General features: G+C 39.9%; 1 protein-coding gene across 2 annotated transcripts in view; it reads left to right on the plus strand.

Annotated features, from left to right (window-relative positions):
* The window catches only part of KCNAB2 (potassium voltage-gated channel subfamily A regulatory beta subunit 2), a 1,357,533-nt gene that overhangs the window by 700,959 nt on the left and 630,253 nt on the right, over positions 1-26,321 (plus strand). For both annotated transcript variants that reach the window (XM_044063012.1, XM_044063011.1), the window contains one exon: positions 16,749-16,793. In XM_044063012.1, coding sequence (XP_043918947.1) covers positions 16,749-16,793 — 45 coding nt within the window. The remainder of the gene's footprint in view (positions 1-16,748; positions 16,794-26,321) is intronic.

Consider the following 26,321-nt stretch of genomic DNA (forward strand, 5'->3'; position numbering starts at 1 on the left):
GCATGTTGGTCGAAGGCTAGTCTACTATCTACCCGAGTTCTCAGATCCCTGTCTAGTGATTCAATTTTTAATGGTTTTATATTGATGATGCCATGGTGGCAGACTTCCCAAAAGGTACTATAATGCATTCCTTAGTACTGGATTTTAAGCCATGGTGTTGGCACCTAGCATTTATCCATATTAGACCTTCCTGAAGGATGTTCTCATCTTGGAGAGATTCAGTGACTGCTCCCAGTTTGCAGTCATCTGCGGATTTGATTAGCCAGAGGCCTTTGACATTGGCTGTGACATCCGAGAAGTAGATGCCAAAGAGAAGTGGTTCTAGTACAGAGCGCTGGGACTTCTGTTGACTGGCCTTGTTGAAGTGGCCTCACCGATTCTAACCTCCTGGTTCCTATTAGTGAGCCAGCTAGCTATCCAGCATGTTATAAAAGGGTTTATACCTAGTTTTGTAAGTTTGTTGACTGTGCCTGAGTGGGGTATTGTATCAAATGCTTCAGCCAGATCTAGCTAGGCAGTATGCACAGTTTTTCACTCATCTATTGCCTTAGTGACATTTTCAAAGAAGTCCGCCAGATTCAGTAAGCATGACCTTCCTTTGGCAAAGCCAGACTGGGATGGATCTGGTATCTCGAGGTCTTCTATGTCCTTGTTGATAACTTCCATGATTCTTTCCATTGCTTTGCAAATAAGACTAGTCAGACTAATGGGTCAGTACTTTCCAGGATCTGTTGAAGATCCTCTCTTATGAAGGGGGGGGGGGGTAACTATTGCAGTTCTTCTATTTTAAGACTATAGTTGAATAATAACTCCAGTGATTCTGATAAGTCATATTTTAGACTATTCAGCAGGTATCATGGGATATTATCGAGGTCATGTTCTTAGCTTCAGTGCATGCAGCCAGTACATGTTCCTTAGTTATAGTTGGAGGGGTTATGTTTGACAGTATTTTTGGGGCGATGGTTCGGGTGAAAGAGGGGTACATTTGGAACTGAATTTGTCCAATAGCAGGTTCCCTATGTTGCCAGGCTCGGTGAATTTGATGCCATTAACCATCAGTCCAGCACATTGCTGTGTGCTCCCCGTTAGGTTTTCTTTGGAAAACAAATTTTCTTCAGAGAAATGTATTAGCTTATATAAGGTAAGCACTACTTCTTATAAACCTATTAATTTGTACTACAGGTGCTTCCAACTTCTATTCAACCCGTTGATTATGAGGTTTTAAGTTTATCAGTAATTTTAAATGTGATTGCCAAAGTCTGTTGAGGGTAGATTACAAATATACAGCAATTAGTGGCTTGCAGGATCATTAAGCTGAATGGGAGATAGACTCCTGATCTCATAATCAGAGTACTGTTTAATGCAATTTTAGTATTGTTTGCCTTGTATATATATATTATTAGCCAAAATATGTGTAACAGTCGTGAACTTGGTCAGTTGCAATTCTGTGATTGTTTTGTGGAGGATATGTGCTCACTAAACTTAGATGTGCATGGCATTTACATAAGAGTGCTGGACTTCATCTTTGCTCATATAGCATACTTTATCGCCAAGTAGGGGATAGTACTAGTATTAGGATTTATAAGGTCCATGCTAGAACAAGCCTGTTAATTCCACTGCTTTACATACATACCAATTCCTACAAAATATGGTAAACAAAAACAGAATAATGTATCTGCTTGGACGTCAACATCTACATATAAGCCCAAATTCTGTGATGTAGAAAAAGAGGTGGTACTTAAGCACTTCCATCTCCGTGACAAGTGCCTCTTTGATGTGCATACAGCTGTTCAGCCCTACCATAACAGTGTGTGGGCTGAAGTTGTCACTAGTATGAATACAGTTGGTTGGCAAGACTGTATTTATGAAATGGTGCACAGCAGGCCCACCAATATAATCTGTTTACCACCTACAGAGCAGAAACCATGGCACAGGAGTCATGAAGATGGGGGAGTTCCTGGCCTCTCTGAAAGTCTGAAAGGAAATGTCAGCTCCACAGATTCCCACAGTGTGGTCACAGCTGGACAGACCCCAGAGCTTATCAGCTGCATCTGTTAGTCAATATAAATATAAAAACAAATTGAATCTTTTTTCATACATAGAGGTACATTTGGGATTCAACAGCCACATCCAGCTACACATTGTATAGTCATAGGATATTAGCTTTTATCATGCTTTTAGTTGTAAAAAATATTAGTTGCATGTATAGTTCTGGTGCTGGGTCATACTTGCACTGAATATTTTGTACTTGAGAGTATTTGCAGGAGATTCTTAATCAGCCCTGTGGAACTTACCCTGCCTGAGGATTTCAGGCCCTGATAATGATGGTGAGAATGAACTGGCACAGTCAGGAGGTGTAGAGTGTATTGGACATAGGGAATGTGACCACCACATCCCCAACACTGACCATGGACACTTTCTCTCTCTGTGCCTACAGATACCCATGCTACCCAGACATTAAAGAGAGGGTAGGTTGATGGGGGGAGGGGCACTATTGATCAAAGAAGCTATAAACATAAGACAAAACCAGACAGCACTTAGTTGAAGCACAGGCTGCACCATGCATCCACAAAAGCTGGAACTAGACATTTAACAAAAAAAGCTGTAATACAGCAAAGGTGGGAATACTTTTTTAATACAGTGATGCTTTCTGTAATGTCTTTATATGTCAGTGGACTAATAAATAAATACAAAAAGGAAAGAGCATTAAACTATGTTAAAAATGTAGATTGTAAATAGCTATGCTACAGGAGGTACACTTGGAAAAAACTGAACATGTGAATTTGATAAGGAAAGGTTTTCAGGATGATTATTTATTGGAGTACTTATATTAATTGCAAGAGGAGCTCCAATAGTGATAGAAGAAGATAAAAATGATAACAATGGCAGATTTGTAATACTAAGGGGCTACTGGCAAGGGAGGAGGATTGCACTGGTATGTATTTATATTCCACATAAAACCGCTTTAATAGAGCTTAATAAAATTATGGGAGAAATAATCAGCTTTTCGCAAGGACTAATACTTATAGGTGGGGACTGGAATTTGATTTGCAACAGTAAAGATGTATCTGGGGGCCCAGAATGGCAAATATAGCAAAGGAGAGTAGATTTTTGAAGAGATTGATGAAAATATTCGACATGGAAGATGTGAATTCAGTACTAGGAGTTTGTAGTGAATTTGCATATTATTCCCCAAGATATAAAAACTGGGCTAGGCTAGACAGAGTTTACATTTCACAGTAATGTGTGCATTTAATTTTGGGTCTTGATATACACCCAGTAACTATTTCAGATCATGTACCAGATGGTAGGGGAAATTATTACAGAATATAGAAATTGCTACAGTATAACTAGTGGGATAAAATTAAAATGTTTAAAAATATGGTAGCAGTAAAAGAAAGGGAGATATGAAACTGAAAATAACAGATTACCTCGATAATATGCATGAGTTTAGAAAGATTGCTGGAGCAAAAAACTTGCAACTCAGGCAACAGAAAATATCAAGGGTTCTCTTATATTATTCAACACACCTGTACCTCAATGTGTTAAAAAGATTAAGCTTCCCTTGTTATGGTCTATCCTAGCAGTGGCCAGGAAAATAATAACTAGAAATTGGATTTTAGATAGGTTGTCACCAGGCTTAGGGAGCCTTTAACAAGGAAGATAACAAGGACTCCTGTGGAAGTATTAGACATATTTTGGAAATTCCTTGAAAGTCTCTATATAGCAGAAACATATAGAAATTAAGAAAAGGTACCAAATGGATGTGTAACCAATGTATAGGAAAGTCAACATGAAAAGATAATATTGCTGTAGCAGTTTGGCTGTGAAACAGATAAAGATCTGGAAGGTTTTGTTCATACATAGGTTCATACTAGGCTATCTGTTTATAAGCCTAGCCCATAGTTATTTGGCTTTGCCAATAAAACTATGCCTATTATTTTGCTGTGCCTCTGTCAAGCAGTGACACTGAAGTAATCCCTAGGGTATCTCTACGATCCCCCATCGTCAAGATTCCTCTTGAACAAGGCCAGCGAGTGCTCTGCCTCACATGTACCGGGATTTTGTTCCACAGCAGGAGTCTCTGGGTGATGAATCTGTCCCTCCAGCATGTTCTATGGAGTCTCCGGAAACTTTACTGTTACAGGATGTCCCATCTCAGGAGGCAGGCCAGGCTGAGGGGGCTTCTCAGGTAACTATTCTCCCCTCTCTTCCCAAAGTAGTTAGAGCCTCTCCTTCTGTTGCTAAAACTTCTTTTGGAGGTAGGCCAAGTTCAGCTTCAGTGGGGGCTTCTCCTAGCTTTTCGGGTTCTGTACCTAAGAAACATATGCTTAAAATGGCAGAAGATTTGATTACTATGATTAGAGGTTCTATGGGCCCTCCTGATAAGAGGCCTAGGGTGGAACCAGAGTTTGCCAATTTTGAACAGGGTTCAGAGGCTTCTGAGTCTTCTGCGGAAGATTTGCAGGAGTATCCTCCTTATTCTGATTCTGATGTGGATGATGCCACTCCTTCGGCTTCTCCTCCTGAGGATTTTTCATTTTCAGAGACTCTGCATTCCATGAGGGAGCACTTTAAATGGGAAGGCCAGGATTACTCTGATTCCAGGAAGAGGCTTAGGGAATTCTTGTTTTTACCCCAGCATAGGCCCTTAGCTATACCTCCTGTGTTGAATGTGGTGGAAGATGTTTTTGCAGAGGCTTCCCTGAACCCTGCTTCTTTGCCTCCTGCTCCTGTTAAACCTGATAGGTACTATAGGGTGCCCGAAGCTCATAAGTATTTGTTTAAGAGTCCTAGGGCGGACCCAGACACTGTTTCTCAGGGGCCTAAAGGTGTTAAAGCCTCTGTGGTTAAAAATCCTGTTCCCACTGACAAAGAGGCGAGGGCTTTGGATAGGTGGGGTAAGAAACTGTATACTTCTTCCACTCTAGCCATGAGGGCGTTGAATTGTCAGTTTCACATGCTGAAATATCAAAATTATCTCCTTTCACAATTGAAATCTAAGGTGGATGCTTTGGCGGAAGGTATTGAGTGTAAAGAGTTGCTGGATTTGGTTTATGTGTCTGAACAAGTGGGCAAGCATTCTTTGCAATGTGGCTTTGATGCTGTGCAGGCCTCCTCGAGGGTGGCTGCCACTAGTTCTGTTCTTCGCAGGCATGCCTGGTTGAGGGATCAGAATTTGGCTGAGCATGTTAAGACAAGGATTTTGGATGCACCTTTACAGTCTGATGTGTTGTTTGGTTCGCCTGTGGAAGCAGTTTTAAAGAAAATGGAGGACAAAGCTAAGTCTATGCAAACTGTTAAGGATTTTTGCAGGTACAGCCACCAAGTTTAGTAGAAATTGGCCTGCTAAGGGGTGGACATATCCTGCTTATGACTCCCAGTCTAGGGGTAGGTCTAGACGTGGTAGGGGCAGGGCTCAAGGTTCTTTTAGGCCTAGAACAGGGAGTTCACCTGCTCAGACTTCTGGTGAGGGCAGGGGTCAGTCCTTTCGTAAACAGACCCAATGACCTGCCTTTTCAGCTGCCAGTCGATTCTCGTCTGGCAGCTCCTTTGGGAGGGCGACTGTCTCTTTTCAAAGAAAATTGGGATTTAATTACTCAAGACAGATGGGTGTTGGACATCATTCACCACGGTTACAGGTTTTATTTCCATACAATGCCCCCTTTCAAAGGCATGCCAGACGTTCCTCCTCCACAAAGAAAAGAGGCTCACAAGCAAGTTTTTCAGTTACTCCAAATGGGGGCCATTCAGCCAGTCCCTGTATCAGAAAGGGGCCTAGGATTTTATTCTCGCATGTTCCTAGTACCAAAGAAGGGGAACACGTGGAGACCAATTTTGGATTTATCTCTCCTCAACACTTATCTGGACATTCCCAAGTTCAAGATGTTGACGTTACAACAGCTTTTACCTCTGCTGGGCAAAGATCACTGGATGGTAACTTTAGATCTCAAGGAAGCTTACCTTCATGTGCCTATCAGGCTAAGTTGCAGGAAGTATCTGCGGTTTCGAGCTGGAGATTCTCATTATCAGTTCTCTGCATTGCTCTTTGGCTTATCTACTGCGCCCAGAGTATTCACAAAGGTTCTGGCTCCAGTGATAGCTTACTTCAGGCTACAAGGAATTCAAATCTATCCTTACTTAGACGACTGCCTGATTCTGGCTCAAGAAAGGAAGACCTTCTACAGCATCTGGAATATGTTATAGCAGTGCTAAGATGCCTAGGGTATTCTGTGAACGAAATAAAGTCCAGTCTAGTACCCTCTCAAGACATGTGCTTTCTGGGTGTGAGACTGAATACAGCAGCCCAGATGGCCTTTTTAACCCCGGACAAACAAATGAGTCTTTCACTTTACTTCCATCAACTATCTCATCAGTCCGTGCTGACTGCAGGGACAGTCCTTCAAGCATTAGGGTTCATGGCATCTTGTATTCTGGTGCTTCCCAATGCCAAACTGCATATGAGGAAGTTACAATGGTATCTCAAAAATGTATGGACACAGCACTGCCAGGATTTGGACACTGTCATTCACATAATACCTTGCCTTCAAAGAGAATTTTTGTGGTGGGCTCAGGAATGTCACCTAAACAAGGGACTCTCTGTGACCCGGCCAGAGGCGAGTCAGATTTTAACGACAGATGCCTCGAACATTGCTTGGGGAGCTCATCTAAATGGAAAGTGGATACAAGACAAGTGGCCTGCCAGACTACAGCATCTACATATCAACATGAAGGAGATGTTAGCAGTCCAGTTCGCATTACTGGCTTTCAAGGAGTTACTTCTTCCAGGACAGGTGTTGATTCTAACAGACAACACAACTGTCATGTGGTACATCAACAAGCAAGGGGGAACACATTCTTATCCTCTATGCAGGCAAGCAATGATTTTATGGGAGACTGCGCTAAGCTTGCAACTAACTCTTCAGGCAAGGTTTCTGCCAGGAGCACAGAACTCCTTAGCAGATGTGTTAAGCAGACAAATCATGGATCCCCACGAGTGGAAACTGGATCTTCATGTATTTCAGAAATTGACAGTGTCATGGGGAACTCCAGACATAGATCTGTTCGCTTCTCCACTAAACCACCAGCTGCCAAAGTATTGCACAAAGGGGTTTCATCACACAGCTTGGAAAGTGGATGCTCTGTCTTTCAGTTGGGAAAACCTTCATGTGTATGCCTTTCCACCTCTGCCTCTTCTTCCAAAGGTACTATTAAAGGTCAGACAAGACAGGCCAAGGATGATTTTGATAGCTCCAGATTGGCCTCGGCAACACTGGTACCCACTACTACGGAGTCTGGTAAAGAAGCCTCCATGGCCTTTACCTCTGATTCCTCATCTGTTATCTCAGAAGGACGGTCATCTGCTCAATGTCAAGCTTCACTCTCTTCATCTAACAGCCTGGCATATTCTGTGTTGAAGCACAGCAGGTCTCAACTTCCTCAACAAGTTTTAAATGTAATTATGGAAGCTAGACGACCTAGTACAAGGAAAGTGTACGCAGAAAAATGGAAGAAATTTTTATTTTGGAGTACAGCAAAGAATTTGGAGATTTCTGAGCCTAATTTGAGTGTGGCTCTTCAATATCTTACCGAGTTATTGGACAAAGGGTTGTCCTTCTCTTCTATTAAGATTCATGCTGCAGCAATTTCGGCTCACTATGATTGTGACCCACCTTTGTTTTCACATCCTTTGTTCAAGCAGTTTCTTAGAGGGGCAAAGAATATAAGACCCCACGAGAGCTCCTACTCCTGCTTGGGATCTCAATTATGTGTTGGAAAAACTTACTCTACAACCTTTTGAGCCTGCAGCTACTGCTGAATTGAAATACTTGTCATGGAAGACTGCTTTTCTGTTGGCTATTACTTCTGCAAGGAGGGTGTCTGAGTTGCAGGCCCTTATGGCAGTAGAGCCCTTTTTGATTTTCCATAAGGATAGGGTATCATTACGTACTAATCCTTCCTTTATGCCTAAGGTGGTTTCTAGTGTGGCTTTAAACCAAACTATTCATTTGCCTACGTTTTATGCAGACCCTCAAAATAAAGGGGAAAAGATTTTGCACACTTTAGATGTACACAGGCAATTGCGTTATTATTTAAGCAGGACTAAGGATTTTAGGCAGTCTCAGCAGTTGTTTGTTTCTTTTGCTTTGAGTTCACAGGGCAAGCCTGTGTCAAAACAAACTATTTCTAGGTGGATTGGCTTTTGCATTGCATTTTGTTATTCCCATCATGGCAAGGAGATTCCAGCTGGGATTAGGCCTCATTCCACTAGGGCTACTGCCACTTCAACAGCATTTCTAAGGGGGGTGGCAACTAAGGATATTTTGGAAGCAGCTACTTGGAGTTCTGTGCATACTTTCTCTAAGCATTATCACCTTCCTATCTACTCTAAGTCTAGGGCTGGTTTTGCCACAGCTGTTTTGCAAGGCATGTTGTCAGCTCCTCCTTCTTTATAATTTGCCAGCCTCCCTTACCTCTGCTTTGGGATTCTACCCAATAGTAAGGACTGCAGCAATGGAAAAAAGAACATAGTACAGTTTTGTACCTACCATAAATGTAGATGTTCGAGGATTCCATTGCTGCAGTCCAATTTACCCTCCCTCCTTCCCTCTGTGTTTAGGGGTGGTTATGTAGGTGAGTTTACATGCTTATATTTTTGTATATATTCTTGTATATATTGTACCTGTTTTTGGTGCAGGTATTTTGGGCCTTGTCTTTTTAGGGTCTTCTGACATCTGGGGCAAGAAAAGACTGAGGATATGACGTCGGTCATGCGCATTAGTACCCTGACGTACTGACGTCAGTCTAAGGCGACATGACCGACGTCAGCCTTATACTCTGGTATTCGGGCCGACTGGACGCGGACTATACCCAATAGTAAGGACTGCAGCAATGGAATCCTCGAACATCTACATTTATGGTAGGTACAAAACTGTACTTTATAACTAAAATAAAAACACAGTGTAGTGAAATAAAAATGAGACACTGGCCCTTTCCCACCTATCTGTTTAAAAGAGAGGAATTTAAGGATGGGTAGGGGAAATTATTACAGAATATAGAAATTGCTACTGAAAGTATAACTGGGGAGTGGGATAAAATTAAAATGGAGTTTAAAAATATGGTAGCAGTAAAAGAAAGGGAGATATGGTTAAGAAGTTACAATAATTATTTAGAGGGACTGACAAATGTTGGGGAATCTCACAGAACAAGAAAAGCAACTGTAGAATCTTAAACTGAAAATAACAGATTACCTCGATAATATGCATGAGTTTAGAAAGATTGCTGTTAAGCAACTGTTTTTGATAATAACACTAGAGCGCAAAAAAACTTTTAGCACAGCAACTCAGGCAACAGAAAATATCAAGGGTTCTCTTATATTATTCAACACACCTGTACCTCAATGTGTTAAAAAGATTAAGCTTCCCTTGTTATGGTCTATCCTAGCAGTGGCCAGGAAAATAATAACTAGAAATTGGATTTTAGATACACCTCCTTCGTTCAATGAATTTAAAAATGTTATGAATATAATGTGCCATATGGAAATAAGCACAATTAGAATGAGAACAACTAGAAAAACATCATATTATATTGTATGGGATAATTTACAAAATTTGTTAAAAAAATTCTAATTTCAATAGCACGGTATTTTAGTTTAATTAATTGATCTGATTGTAGTGGATGTCTTTGTAAATACTTTTTGAATATTATAATAATACCTATTTTTAATTACTTGTATAAAATTGTTATGATATTTCTCTTATATGTTAAAACAATAAACCTGTTTTGAAAAAAAAGAAAATATCAAGGGTTGTCACCAAGCTTAGGGAGCTTATAACAAGGAAGATAACAAGGGATCCTGTAGAAGTATTAGGCATATTTTGGAAATTCTGTGAAAGTCTGTATAAAGCAGAGAAATATGGAAATCAAGAAAAGGTACCAAATGGAAATGGTTAAGGAAGAATTAAATATGCCAAGGTTAGAGGTAAATGAGGCTCAACTACTAACAGTAAAGATAGGAGGAGATGCAATGAAATTGGTAATGTGTAACCAATGTATAGGAAAGTCAACATGAAAAGATAATATTGCTGTAGCAGTTTGGAAGCTAGGAGTGAAACAGCTAATAAAGATCTGGAAGGTTTTGTTCATAGGTTCATAGGTTCATACTAGGCTATCTGCCCAAGGGCATTTATAAGCCTAGCCCATAGTTATTTAGCTTTCGCCACCCCTTTAGTTTGAATAAAACTATGCCTATTATTTTGCTGTGCCTCTGTCAAGCAGTGACACTGAAGTAATCCCTGGGGTATATCTGCGATCCCCCATCCATTGGTCAAGATTCCTCTTGAACAAGGCCAGCGAGGTGCTCTGCCTCACATGTACCGGGATTTTGTTCCACAGCATAGGGAGTCTCTGGGTGATGAATCTGTCCCTCCAGCATGTTCTATTAATAACCGTGTCAAGGTTTAAGTCTCCCGCCCTTGTGGTTTAACATTATTTTAAGAAGAGAAGAAGTACCAACATCCTGGAAGAAAGCAGTGGTAGCTGTAATATCTAAAGAGGGTAAAGATCCATCAGATCCAGCTTCATACAGGCCCATTTCAATACTAAACCATGATTATAAAGTGTTTATATCTATAATGGCTAAAAAAAATGGCAAAAGTGATGTAAAAACTGATAAATATGGATCAATGTGGTTTTGTCGAGGGGAGGCAAACATTCAACAACATTAACAGAACATTGATGATCCACAGGGAAGCAGAATGTAAGAAAATACCACTTTATGACCAGAGCAATGAAAGCATTTACATTCTCTGATAGAATTATAAGATTGATTAAGTGGATATGTAAGGGGTCAGAGGTGAAAATTAAAGTGGGTGGGTTCTTCTCTGATAATTTCTGTTTGAGCAGGGGAAACAGGCAGGGGTGTCCTCTTTCCTGTCTTGTTGTTTGCATTATATTTAGCAACATTAGCAAAGAAAATAAGGGACTCAGAAATTCAAGGATATAATTGGTATGGCAGCCAAGAAAAGCTGGATTTATTTGCAGATGATATTATTTTGTACCTTATAAAACCAGAAGAGGGCATTACAGTGTTGTGGAACATTTTGAGACAGTTTCAAATCTTTTTGGGACAGAAAATTAATGAAGCTAAAACAAAGGCAATGTCATTGAATTATGTACTCACACGCAAATTGGTGTAGCAATATCCACATTTATGGGGATATGATAAAATGAAGTATTTAGGAATATGGATTAAAACGATTCCAGTGTGACAGTTAAGGATATGTGGGAAGAGACCCACATATACATAAACAAAAGATAATGTAAAAACTGAGAAATTGGAAGCTCTGTTATATGGATATTGATAATAAGATGCAAACAGTTAAACTGTTTAGAGTTCCTTTAATCTTATACACAGGTCAGGCATCTTTTTATCAACCAGAGGAGAAGTTGTGGATAGCAATTAATAAAAAGCTGAAAGATTTTATCTGGTAGGGGAAGATAAGAGTCAATTTGGGATAAGTTGATTCTTCCAGTAGAACAAGTTGGATTGGGAGTTTGTGGTTTGGATTGGGATTACCCAATTTGAGAGAGTATTTCAGATCTACACACCTACGGCTCCTACCCATAGCTCAAGCAGAAACATATAATTCAAAGTGGAAAGTGATGCTGATGAAACAGGGGGACGCTCAAGAAACAAGATGAGACGGGGGTTTTGGATGCAGACCTTTAAGGAGAATAACAATAATCATACAGAATATTATATTCCTAAAACAGTAGAAAGTATTCTAAGAACAAAACCAACACAGGAATGGAGAAAGGAAATTCTGCAGATATGGATGACTGCAATTAAGGATATAGACAGTAGGCAAGAAGGAGCTGGAATTTATTGGAGAAAACTGGCAAAGGACCCAAGGTGCTGGGAGCAAATAAGTAGAGAGGGAAAGATGATAGAATGGGAAGATGCCAAGAATTTGTTTGGACTACAGGGTAGAGATTGCCTTCCCTATTAAGGATTGTTATTAGTGTATAGGCAAAGAGAAAGAAATAGGGAGGTCCTAAACGAAAGACCAGCAGTGGTAGATTTTTTAGCAGAATCTAGAGCAGAAGCTGCCATTAAAAAAGGAGCAATTAGAAGAGTATATAAAATACTGCATGATAACTATAAGAATCAATCGAAACATGTTAGAAAGGATTGGGAAGAGAGACGGGATAAGCAGTTTGTAAAGAAATAATGGAATAATGTATGTATTTCTCCCAAATATGCAGCAAAATCTAAGAAGATTTAGGATTTTGCTTGGAAATGTTTACAGATATATTTTTATACCCCAAGTAGACTCCGAAGAATTTTTCCTCAGGTAGACAGCAAATGTTGGAGGTGTGACAAGGAAAAAGGAGGTAGTTGAGAATATATTTTCTGAGAGTGAGGAGAGTTGGCAGACTTTAGGGATTCCCTACAGGCTGCACTGTTGGAGATACTGGGTGAGCAGATTGGTGTGATGAGGAGATGATTTTTCTGAGCTATGGTACAGAATCGGAGTTGCCTAGACGTGGTAAGGTCTTGCTGTGTCTAATTATGTTGGCTGCCAAAAAATCAATTACTAGAAAATGGAAATCACAATCTAAGCCAACTATAATGGAAATAGTGAATATAGTGGCAGACACAAATCAACTGGAATTGAGCTCTTTAGAAAAGGGTGGGAGCAAACTATAGAGGAAAAAATGGGAATTGTGGGAACAGTAAATACAGGGGAGGAATGAGGTTTAAAAGAAGGCAGGACTTAAATCAGCTATGCAATGTTTGACTGAAAATGATTGGATAGAATATAAGTGATGTGTAATGTTTGCAACTGGGAATGTGTCAGTATGGTTTGTGTTGTAAAATGCTGCAACTAGGATTGTGTCGGTGTGGTTTGTTTTCATTATATAAATGTAATGACTGCCTACGTCATAAGTGATGGTTTAATAAAGATGTTATTTGTTAAAAATAGGGGCAGGAATTGAATCATCTATGTAATGTTGCTTAGGGTATATGATATATAGCAATATATGTGAAGTATAATGTTTGTAATGTGAACTTATTAATACAGTTTGATTACTTTTATATAAATTTCAATTTGCTAATGTCACAAGTAATAATTCAATAAAGGTGTTCCAAAAAAAGAATGCTGCCTGTATAATTTAGTTCTGTAAGGATATGTAGTTTATATTGAAAATAACTGCGTAATATTATCCACATTTTTTGTGACTTTCATAGCTTGTTGTTACTTTTATTTATTTTTTTCTCATTAGTTAATATATGTAATTTTTTACAATTAGCCTTGTATGTATTATCTAACCAACAGACAATTGTTTTGAATATGGTTGCTTGAGTATATGTTTCTCTATTGGGAAATGTTGTTCTTCCTTCATTCCAAGATGTGACGGGGTGCTTATATCCCAGTCTTGCTTTTTTAGCAAACCTCAGCAATTTTAAATGTCTATTCCTTTTTATGTTTATTTGTTCTTTATTGGTAGTATTGCCAGTGTTTGTATTATAGATTTTTATATATATATATATATATATATATATATATATATATATATATATATAATTTTTTTGAGAGAAGGACATTTTTATAAGTTATACTCTTATCTTCAAAAGTCAGAATATAAGCCATTCCGTTTATCTGTGAGCTTCTACTCTAGTAGCTGAATCTGATGTCCTCTGTATTGGGTTTTAGAATTATTTTTAAACATTTCATCACTGTATAACCTAATTTCATGTTGAATAGTTCTGGAGCTATCATGGTTTGAGAGTTGTTGTTATTGTTGAATAATAACCCTGATAGTTTTCAAAACCTTTGACAATATTGTTTATATGACTAGCTGAATTATTGATTAGTTATTGTTAATATATTGAGAGCAAATAAGAATTTGGACTGGTACATCTCTCCTACTTTAATTTCTGGTTTTATTTCTTTGACTAGGGATTCCATTGCTTATATAAGTAAAAGTAGGATAAAGAGCATTTACTTAGAATATATACAACAAAAGTGCAGAAACCAGCAGTTAATACATTGAAATATAACAGCACTTCAAAGAATGAAAAAGTGCAGAAACCCAACTTATTGTAATGTTTCCTAAATTCTTGAAGCACTTGAATATCTGACAGCATTCTGTTATTCTTTGAACTTGTATTCATTTGAATTTGGTTAACCTTAGACAATAGTTTGGTCCTTCTAATTAGATTATGCATTGCTTTTGCTGAGATAGAATAAGTGCAAAGCGTAATCTTCAGTAGGGCTATTGATACTTTAAGGTACAAAACTTGCTGACAATTATTTTCTAATTATTTTGATAAAAGCTTCATTGCCTCATTGAACTTTCAGTGTTACCATTAAATAGTTTGCTTTTTAAGTCCATTAGTTCATTGTCCCTTTCTTTCTTTCTACAACTTAGTTTTCCCGTACATACATTCTTTCAGTGTATCCCACAATATAATACTGTTAGGGCCTTCTTTGTCATTATAATTTACAAGACAAAATCCCAGTTATTTCACTTAAACCACTCTTAGAAATATCTTAACTATACCATATATGCTGGAATTCTGTTAACTGTGGTTTAAGGTTTAGAAATATATTAAATTTCAAAGCATTGTGAAATAAATTGGGCATAGCATTATTTCAAAGTATTGAATCTTAGTTATTAGGTCATGTAAGTTATACAGTGTAACTGTTCATGATTGGGTACCAAATGCATGTCTATAGTGTGTCAATATCAGTGAATCTTCATTTCAAACAGTATACAAGTCTTTTAAATTTAGAGTTTTGGTCCACTTGTTTAATGCTCGTACAAATGCTGCTATTCTTAGATATTTTGAAGCACATGTATCATTTCTAAGACACAGTTAAAATATCCTCCTAATATTAGACTTCCTTTCATATTTGTTTACAAAATGTCTAAGTATATTTTGGCTTGTTTATCCATTACCTACCGGCTACTGTGATGAGTCAGTTTTGAAACAGAATTATAGTAAACATTCCATCTTTATCATTCTAAGTAACTAAGTATGATTTTGGGCATTATTTAATTTTGTTTCCACAGTAAGGCTACTCCTTGTCTTTTATGTTTAAATGCTGAAGTCATCAATAGCTTGTAATGTGCTAATTGAAATATTTTTTGCTTCTTCTAAAATCAGTTGTGTTTCTTGAAGGAATACCACCTTTGACTTATTTATTTTTCATAGGTCCATAGGTGTGTACTAGGATAATAACCACAAGGGCTTTTTTAAGTCTAGACACGTATTCCGAAATCTCTTACAAGTTCTAGTACCCAGTTTGGTCTCAGCAAGGGCAGGTCATGCCTGTTCAACCTAGTGAATTTCTTTGAGAAGGTCAGTAAAAAATGGATGAGGGCAAAACAGTTTATACTGCCTGGACCTGGCCAAGACATTTGACACAAAACTCCACTTGTGTATTGTTGACAAACACATGAGGTTAGGTATAAACCCTTAAGTCACCCAGTGGATAGCCAGTGGGTTCAAACAAAGGACCCAGGAAGTTAGGACTGAGAAGTCCACTGTTTCAAAGAGGTCAGTCACAAGGAGAGTCCCACAAAGATCTGTCCTAGAACAACTCCTTTTTAGCATTTACTTCTCTGAAGTTAATGTCATTGTCAAGGGCCTTTGGATTACTTAATTTGCAGATGATTGTAAATTAAGAGCAGTTATACAATCATCCACTGACATAAATGTTCTCTAGGATGGGTTGACACAGACAGATAATTTGTGTCCTAGCCATGTACTAAAACTAAATGCCAAGAAATGCATAATAGTATCCTTCAGGAAGTCATCCACCCCTGGTAACTGTCCATATTTGATGGTATTTCCTGAGTGGTGGTTGAGGGGGAGAGAGGGGTAAAGTTAGAGCTGAATTTGTCTGCCAGTAGGTTTGCTATATCTTCTGGCTTAGAATAGTTGACGCTATTAACAATGAGCTCTGCACACAATTGTGTGTTACCTTTGAGGTTGGGGACATAGCTAAAGAATGCTTATGGTTGTCATTGGCCTGTAAGGCTAGATTTACCTCATATTTGGCTTTGGTAGAATTTATTTGTCCTGCTAGATAAATAATTGATTAGACTATCTCTTTTCTACAGTTGTTTAGCTCATTTATATTTGAGATAAAAAAAAATGTTATCTGTCATACTGTGTAAATTATATATCTAGATTATCTTTTTAGTAGAATAAGAGCAATAATCTTCCCTTTAGTAGAATATGAGCAGTAATCTTCCCTTCATCCCTTATTTGGATGGCTACTGGTTTATTGTGTACAATATGTTTCAAGTCCACTTGAAGTTCTTTTGATTCAGACATATGAAATGCATCATCTTTGCAGGACTTTGTAGTCTTAACAGTATGTTAAGCTGCTGTTTCACATCCCTCATTTTTATTATGGGTATATTGTGTATTATCAGTGCTTTCAGCAAATAAAATTGCTTTTCTTCTTTTTAGGTGTGGGCAAATTAACAGTATCATAGTTATTTGTAACAAATACTAAGTGGATTTCTGTGTAACAGTCCTGTCAGGACCATATGACCTCATTTATATATTGGGAAGAAACAAGTAGAATGCTGTTCATGTAAGTTGAGAGTTCAACAGATTAACCCACTGACACACAGAATAAATTGACATCTTGTTATTTTGATTATGAGCATGAATGCTGCTTTGAAATGTCACTTTATTTGAAATGCTTTATTTTATTTTTCAGGGCAGAAATTGTGCTAGGAAACATTATAAAGAAAAAAGGCTGGAGGTAATGTTTTCTGTTTTGGTGATTACATGTCTTAAAGCTACACTGATTAAAATCTGATATGAGGAGCAGTTTTATTGTTGTTCTTTCCTTCAGTAAACAAATACAATTAATAAAAACACACTTTTGATTAGCTAAAAGGAAACTTTATTAAGCCACTAAAGTGAAACGTGATCACTTTCCTCTACTAAACTACTTTCAAGAGCTGAAGTATTCTCCAGATCTTCAGATCTACATTAATGCCGAGCAAGAATGCTTTTTAACTGTAAGGTAGGTTTATTTATTTAATTTTTTATTATGCAGGTTGCCTGATCCACAGAGAGTATCATTTTCAATCATGATCTAGGCTGGCATGTAGTACATTTCAGCAGTGTGAAATAGTTGAATACAAGCATTGTTTCTAAGTTCGAATAGCCAGTTGAATAGTTTAAATGGGTATACATACATTCATTTGTCCGAAACACATTTCGGCACTCGTACGGTTGTGCGACTTTAAATGTCGAATCACAATACTCCGAACATACCAAGATTTCAAAAATGGTAATCTTGATAATGAGACTCAACCATTTTCGAAATTGAAAAAGTTACATACAGCATTATGCAGGGAGGCAAGCTCCCCTGCACCCCCCCCCCCACTTTAATATACAAACTCCGTGATTGTACAACAGTGAGGGAAAGGATTCATTTCCCGGTCCACACAATAGTGCGATATGCACCCAAAATGCAGACTTCAAATGAGCGAATGCCAGTGTGCATTCGCTCATTTGAAAGTCGCACCTTTTTTTTTTTCCTTCATAATTTCAGGGATCTGGAGGTTGTACTTTCGCACTTTGGCGAATCGTACAACCTCTGTACGAACAAATGAATGTATACGGTTTAAACATTGTACCTTAAATTGCCTTTACAAGTATGTAGAGGTATTGCAGTATTTGCTGAATTACAGTTTCTTTAATTATTCTTAGGCAGAGAGTTAAGAAAGGGGAGTCACTCCACAGCCGGACCTCTGCTGTATCTGCATATGATCTAAATTTTTAACACATTTTTAATTTTTTTGTGGTATATGCATAAACACACACACACTCAAGAGTGTGAAAACGCTGCTGATCATCACCCATATCTTGATACTCCTTCTCAGTTTCAGAGGTGGACAAGAATGCTCTATTAGAGTGGTATCCTAGCACTGAGGAGAATTTTTAATCCTGCCTTCCTCCACGTAGGTGAGATACAGTGACATCACTGAGACATAGCCATTATCTGTCTATGTCTGTCAACATGCCCACACTAAACTTAGTACAGCTTTCTGGACTTAAGATACTGGCCTCCAAAAGGAGCCCTAGTACTGCTGGAAAATTTTTGTCCATCTTCCCCAAAAACCAGCACCACTTCAGCCCAGGAAGCCCCCGTGATGCCAGGCCTGTTTTCCATTTTGATTTTGCAACCCTGTGCCTAATGACATTGTACCATAAAGAAGGTTTTTACCTTGCTGAGATGGAGAAAAAATGGAGTGCTGAATGATAGAAAATACATGAACACAGGTCTTTGGTAAAGGGTAACTGCAGGCATGCAGAAGCTGTAAAACATGCCCCCCCAACACACACACACACACACACACACACACACACACACACACACTTTTTTCTAGCCTTGAATGTTTACCCAGTTTCTGTAATGATCAAAATGGTTATTACCTCGTAGCAATGACAGACAAAGCATATATACTAGATGTTCATCGTGTTTCACTGTTGCAGTCATTACAGTTGGGTTATCCTGCTGGCAGGTTACCCGCAGTCGGCCTGATTTCCAAAGTCTAGGTCCGGCGTCGGTTTCTGTCGCCTCCTCCCTGACGTCAGTGCGCCATGGGTATAAAAGATGCAGCCGACACCATTTTCTTCAGTCTTTCTTACTGCGCGGTGCCCGAAGCAAAAGCACTTCACAAGTGCCGGTCGGCCGACTTCTGAGATTTTCGTGTTCGAATTTCAGATCCGAAGTCTTCATCAAAAGCTAAGTACCCCATTGTGGAAACTTTTTTCTTGCTCCAGACCGATGTCAGAAAAAGTTAATAATTGTATTTCTTGTGGGAAGCAAATACCTCAGAAGGACTTCCATTCTTACTGTATTCTTTGCCTATGCCCTGATCACGACGTTGCTAATTGTCGGTTTTGTGCTAGATTTAACCAACGCACTATTAAGCGTCAGTACGATTTTGCATTTCACTATTTTGGCAGAAGATTTAATTACAAGATGTCGTCGGATAGCCGTCCGACTACCTCAATTCAAAAGAAATGCAAAGAAAAAGAAAAGGACAGGCATCCGAGGTCCAAAACTGACGGCGAGGCTTCTTCTAAGCCAGTCACCGGTTCGCCGGTTCTCAGTGAGGCGCTTTCGCAGCCACTGACGCCCGCTAGTTTAGAGCCGCAGGCCGCCTCTGACTCCCACGTGGAGCCGACTAGGCCGCTGGAAACTCAAGGTATTGGAACCTCGGAAACTATTCCCTCAGATGGGAGCAGGCATCGGCTTCTGAGGGTGTTTACAGGCCTACACAGTTATATGTTAAAACGACTTCAGCTTCAAGGGCAAAGAATAAAGCTTCTCTAAAGACAAAGAAACAAGTACAACAGCCCCTTAGACAGGCCTCCATGCCTAGAAAACAGATGTCATAATGGCCGAAGACCTAATTACTTTGATCAGGGGTTCCCATCCCCCTCCTGATAAGAGGCCTAGGCAAGAGACAGAATATGACTCTTCAGATCAGGTTTCCATTTCTTCTGATTCCTCTTCTGATCAGGAATACTCTCTTCCTCCCTATGAGGATTCTGATGCTGAAGAATCTATCCCTTCAGCCTCTCCTCCTGAGGATTATTCTTTTGGGGAAACTCTGCATACCATGAGGGAGCATTTGCACTGGGAGAGCCAAGATTATTCAGAATCTAAGAAAAGGCTCAGAGACTTCCTTTTACTACCTCAGCACACGCCCCTTGCTATTCCACCTGTGCTAGACATTGTAGATGATGTATTTTCAGAGTCCAGTTTTACTCCTGACTCTACCTCCAGCTCCTGTTAAGCCAGACAGATACTACAGGGTTCCTGAATCACATAACTTTCTTTTTAAGAACCCTGCTGCTGACCCAGAAACTATCTCTCAAGGTCCCAAAGGGGTCAAGGCTTCCACTGCAAAAAACCCTACCCCCTCTGACAGGGATTCTAGGGCACTGGACAGATGGTGAAAAAAGATTTACACTTCTGCTACCTTGGCTATAAGGGCTTTAAATTGTCAGTTTCATATGCTTAAATATCAGCAATATATCATGTCACTGCTTAAACAGAAAAATGTTGATAAATTCTGAATGTGCAGAAAACAAAGAAATGCAGGATTTATTGCATGCAGATGAACGGAGGCATATGTGAATGGGGCGTGCCTTCATTGAAGGTTGTGCGTCAGGGCTGGTAACCCAGTACGTAAAAATCCACTACCAGTCATTAGCGGACCGGAGTTCCGCTGTGGCGTGCCCTAACCGGGAAAAGCCGAAAGACACAAACAAACATTACATGCAGCTGAACAAGTGGGAAAGCATACTTTGCAATGTGGTTTTGATTCTCTGGAGGCCTCCTGCAGGGCGGCTGTTACGGATTCTGTCATTCGGAGGCATGTTTGGTTAAAGGAACAGAATCTACCTGATCATGTTAAAGCAAAATTATTAGGTACTCCATTACAACATGATACCTTGTTTGGTGTTAAAGCAGAAGAGGTGTTGAAGAAAATGGAGGACAAAGCTAAATCTATGCAAACAGTCAAGGATTTCTTACAGGTACAGCCTCTAAGATTTAGCAGGCACTGGCCTACAAAGAATTGGTCCTTTCCAGTGTCAGACAGGCCACAAAGAGGCAGATACAGACGCCCTAGAGGCAGATCCCAGCCCCAAGGCTCATACAAGTCTAAACAATGGGGTGCTTCTACCTCCAAAAGCGGAGAAGACAAATCACAGCCATACAGAAAACAGTCCCAATGACTTCCCCCTGCCTGCGCCAAGCTCTTACCTTCTAGCAGCACCTTTAGGGGGAAAACTAGCACTTTTTTCACAAAATTGGCATGTAATAACCCAGGACAAATGGGTCTTGGATATAGTGTCTCAAGGCTACAGGTTTCACTTTCACACCCTGCCAAGGGAGAATGGTTTGCCAGACCTGCCAAAAAATCAATGGGCAGAGGCACAAAAGCAAGTGTCATCCCTCATGGACATGAGGGCCATTCAGCAAGTACCACAGCAAGAGCAGGGACAAGGATTTTACTCAAGACTGTTCTTGGTGCCCAGAAAGGACAAAGCCTGGAGACCAATACTGGACCTATCTATTCTAAACACATACCTGGATATTCCAAAATTCAAAATGTTGACTCTACAGCAGCTTCTGCCCATGATGGGCAAGAAGGCTTGGCTTGTGACTTTAGACCTAAAAGAGACATACCTGCATGTCCCAATCAGACAATCATGCAGAAGGTACCTCAGATTCGTAGCTGGCTCAATGCACTAGCAATTCTCTGCACTGCCCTTTGGCTTATCTACTGCGCCCAGGGTCTTCACAAAATGCCTGGCTCCAGTAATTGCATTTTGCAGACAAAGAGGAATACAAATATATCCTTACTTGGACGACTGCCTTATTCAAGCAGAGAACAAGGACGTTCTACTACAGCATGTGACATTTGTAAAAAGATTACTAACATGCCTCGAGTACACAGTAAACAAAAAGAAATCAAAACTAGTACCCTCTCAAGAGATAATATTCATGGGTGCAAGCTTAAATATAACTGGCCAGATGGCTTATCTCACGCCAAACAAACAAAGGCAACTGACTACTTATTTCAAAATGTTGGCAACAAAGACCCAGTTATATGCAAGAAAAATTCTGCACGCTTTGGGCTTCATGGCATCCTGCATTCTGCTAATACCATATGCAAGACTGCATATGAGGAAACTTCAATGGCATCTAAAAAGTGTTTGGACTCAACTTTGCCACAGCCTGGAAACAATAATTACCCTCATTCCCTGCCCGCAACAGGAGTTTCAATGGTGGGCAAAGGCCTGTCACCACAACAAGGGGCAGCCATTCGCTTTACCCACAGCCAGGCAGATATTAACAACAGATGCATCAGATTATGCCTGGGGGGCCCACATGGCAGGAAGATGTATTCAGGGCTCATGGTCCACAAGCCAGATGCATCTACATATCAACTAAAAAGAGATGCTAGCTGTTCAGAATGCCCTAACAGCCTTCAAGGACCTACTTCATCCGGGACAACTACTGATAAAAACAGACAATACTACAGTCATGTGGTACATAAACAAGAAGGGAGGCACTCATTCCTACCCCCTATGCAGACTAGCCATGAATTTGTGGGACACAGCATTGACTTACCAAGTACATCTGCAGGCACAATTCCTGCCAGGAAAGATAAATACTCTGGTAGACGAACTAAGCAAAAACCTAATGGATCCCCACGAGTGGAAATTGGATCCGCAAGTCTTCAGCATGATAACAAGGAATTGGGGATGCCCGGACATAGATCTATTTGCCTCCCCTCACAACTGCCAACTGAAGAGATTCTGCACAAGGATGTATCACAAGGAAGCATGGAAAGTGGATGCTCTATCTTTCAGCTGGAAAAACTTAACAGTCTATGCCTTTCCTCCACTGCCTCTCCTCCCCAAGGTACTCCTAAATGTCAGACAAGAGAAGCCAAAAATGATACTGATTGCCCCAGACTGGCCCCACCAGCACTGGTACCCAATCCTAAGGAACTTGTCTCAATACCCAGCCTGGACATTACCTCAACTTCCTCACTTACTGTCCCAACACAATAATCAGATCCTGCACAGCCAACTCAAGACCTTAAATCTGGCAGCATGGCGGATAATGTAGTCATTCAAAACACCTCTCTCTCTCTAAATCAGTGATGGATGTTATTTTGGAGGCCAGGAGGCCTAGTACCAGAAAATCTTATGCTGAAAAATGGAAGAGATTCTGTGCTTGGAACCAGGCACAAGGTATTGACACGACTGTACCAAATATTCCTCAGATTTTGCAATATTTAACTGAGATGCTGGACAAAGGCCTTTCCTTTTCATCAATTAAGATTCATGCCTCTGCCATTTCAGCTCATTACAATACAGAGCCACCTATTTTTTCTCATCCTTTATTAAGGCAATACCTCAGAGGAGCAAGAAACTGAAGGCCTCCAAGGAGATCACCAATTCCTGCATGGGACCTCAATTATGTCTTGGAAAAACTCACCCTGCCTCCTTTTGAGCCAGCCTCTTCAGCTGATATAAAATTTTTAGCATGGAAAACAGCTCTGCTCCTAGCAATAACCTCTGCAAGACGAGTTTCAGAGCTACAGGCACTCATGGCTGAAGAACCTTTTATCATTTTCCATCCAGATAGGGTTTCTCTGAGGACAAACCCAACATTTATGCCTAAGGTAGTGTCCAATGTGGCCCTTAACCAAATTATTCATTTGCCTACTTTTTACCCAAATCCACAGAATAAGGGTGAGAGACTTCTGCATTCTTTGGACATACACAGACAGCTGCACTTCTACTTGGACAGAACCAAAGCTGTCAGAAAGACTGAGCAATTACTAGTGGCATATGCTGCAGGATCTCAAGGAAAGGCTATCTCAAAGCAAACTATTTCAAAGAGGATAGGCCACTGGATTCATTTCTGCTATTCACAACATGGCAAATCAGTGCCTAATGGCATTACGCCACATTCAACCAGAGCAGCAGTCACTTCAGCAGCCTTCCTCAGAGGAGTACCAACCAAAGACATTTTAGAGGCTGCAACCTGGAGTTCAGTGCACACTTTTACAAAGCACTATCACTTACCACTCTACTCTAAATCCAGGGCAGGCTTTGCCACTGCAGTTCTGCAGGGCCTCATAGCCGCTCCTAAGCCTATTTAGTTCCAGCCTCCCAACCTTAGCTTTGGGATTCAACCCAATTGTAATGACTGCAACAGTGAAACACGATGAACATAGTAGAGTTGTGTACTTACCATAAATGTAGATGTTCGAGTGTATTCACTGTTGCAGTCCAGGTTACCCTCCCACCATCCCCCTTTTCTCTGCTGGAACTTATCTGTACTTCTCTATTCTATACAACCTATGTGGTGTATTTGCTTGTAGATGAAGGAGAAGTTTACCTTGGTGCATGCATGCTTTATTGACATATTTTTAGCCTTTCCTTTTGGGGGCACCTGACATCTGGGGCAAGAAAAAACTAAAGAAAATGGCGTTGGCTGCATCTTTTATACCCCTGGCACACTGACGTCAGGGAGGAGGCGACAGCAACCGACGCCGGACCTAGACTTTGGAATTCAGGCCGACTGCGGGTAGCCTGCCAGCAGGATAACCCAATTGTAATGAGTGCAACAGTGAATACACTCGAACATCTACATTTATGGTAAGTACACAACTGTACATTTTCCCCTCCCATTTGTAGTAAAAGGATCAGCCATGGAGAGTGAATGCACTACCTCCCTAGGCAAGCAGTTTAAAGCTGCAGGAAATTTTCCTTGAAATAGAATATTTATTTGTATTGTGATAAGTAATTATTCTTTAGTTAATGTCTAAGGCTTTGTTTAGTTTTGTTGAAAGATGCACATAAGACATTAATACTGACACTGTACATGTAGTAACAATGTGTTAGGTTCATAGATGAATATTGAGTTATCAGTCTGCAGACTTTTATAAGCCTAGACAATAACCAGAGTTCAGAATCAAGCCATGTACCTTGTATCTATGACCTAAACACCTTAACCATTATGCAGACCCCTCCCCAAGGTTAAGTGATTTGGGTCTCGTGTGGACCCCCCTTTTATAAAGTGGTACCACTGTGACCTGTCACCATAGGCCTAGGGGTATGTTCATATGCTAACATACAGTAGTTCTGTTATTATTGTATGTTCTGGAGTTCTGAACAGTTTTTGATGCTTAAAATATGTTCCACTGTTGTATATGTTTTAACAAGCTCTGTTATTATGTACACACTGGCAAGTTCTGTTTCTAGATGTAATATGTCTGTATGATGTTACAACCTTTTTGTCGCTCGTCCCTCTCTAACATAGACGACAAACATGCGGGGTAGTTCGTTTAGATGCTTTATTACATAGAAACACATCGGGATGGATAGCAGCATCATAAAATATAAACAAACTGATTAACAAACAGATAACTCGTAAATTCGGAAAACAAACAAACTAGTAAATCGACAACAGAACTGAGGCAAGCCAGGTAACACACGGCAGATGAATACAAGTAAACTCCAAGTTTAATGGTTAAGCGCTTTTCATTTGACAAATTGCTCAAACTTCATCAAACCCTGATGGGGGTCTGATGAAGTTTGAGCAATTTGTCAAACGAAAAGCGCTTAACCATTAAACTTGGAGTTTACTTTCATAGTTAGTTTCATAGTTTAGTACTAAGCTAACTGCCCTTGCGAGCCATTTTAAGCCTAGCCAGTTATCCCTTGTGAGGCTCAAACCCTGCACCTTGTGTTTGTATTCATCTGCCGTGTGTTACCTGGCTTGCCTCAGTTCTGTTGTCGATTTACTGATTAACAGACCGAACCTACAGCCATACATGCTTACATCTCAACAGCTTACTACAAAATGGCAGTCAGGCTCACACGTGCTCAGTATTTATACAGTTGTGCAAGCCCTTAGATAGTTTCTTAAAGGTACATGCACACACATTGATCTGCACTTTTGGTCCAGGTTGTGGCTGAAAAGGATCCTCAGACCAGTTCATGTACCTGTTAACAAATGTATGCATGTAAACAAGTAAATAAGCACATTTTGTATAATTAAAAAAAAATCCATTTTATGTTAATCCACTTTTATGTTCCTAAACAGTTAACCCCACAGTTATTTTTTTTATATAGTAGTGTTTTTAAGTGAGGCATTAACTTTGCTAGCCTGCAGTCTGCTTGTATTGTATGCAGAGAGGTTTCAGTATGTGCAACTGTGCAATATTTTGTAAGACTGCTATTATAAGAGTAAAATATCTAGTGTACTGCACTACATTTTATTCAGAATTTCAGTGTAAAATGCCTTATTGTTTTTATAACTGTTACCATTGGAGCTTTTCCCCCTAGGACTCCACAGAGAGGGTGCTACTAGCCAGTATGAACTCTTCCATTTAAACAAAAGAAAATAATTCAATTAATGTTGCCAATGCAGCCTAGAGGCAGGCTGAATTTGCCCTGTTTGGATACCCTTAAGTATCTGTGTGAGTCAGTAGAGCGACTAATACTTTTTGCCTCCCACCCCACCATGCATAGTGGTTTATAATGGCGCCACTACTGACATGCAATTGCCAATGTATTCCGTGGTCATTGAAACTGGGCATTTACAGGGTGGACAAGAGACCTATGTTCCATTTGTTCCCAACCGGAAGCCTTCATCATCTCTCTCTTCCACTGAAAGAGGTGGTAAGGAGCATGCCAGCTTACTGATTCTGGGGGGGGGTACCCTACCCAG

Source organism: Protopterus annectens, chromosome 2.part1, assembly GCF_019279795.1.
Source record: "Protopterus annectens isolate FY-2018-M chromosome 2.part1, PAN1.0, whole genome shotgun sequence".
Classification (NCBI taxonomy): Eukaryota; Metazoa; Chordata; order Ceratodontiformes; family Protopteridae; genus Protopterus; species Protopterus annectens.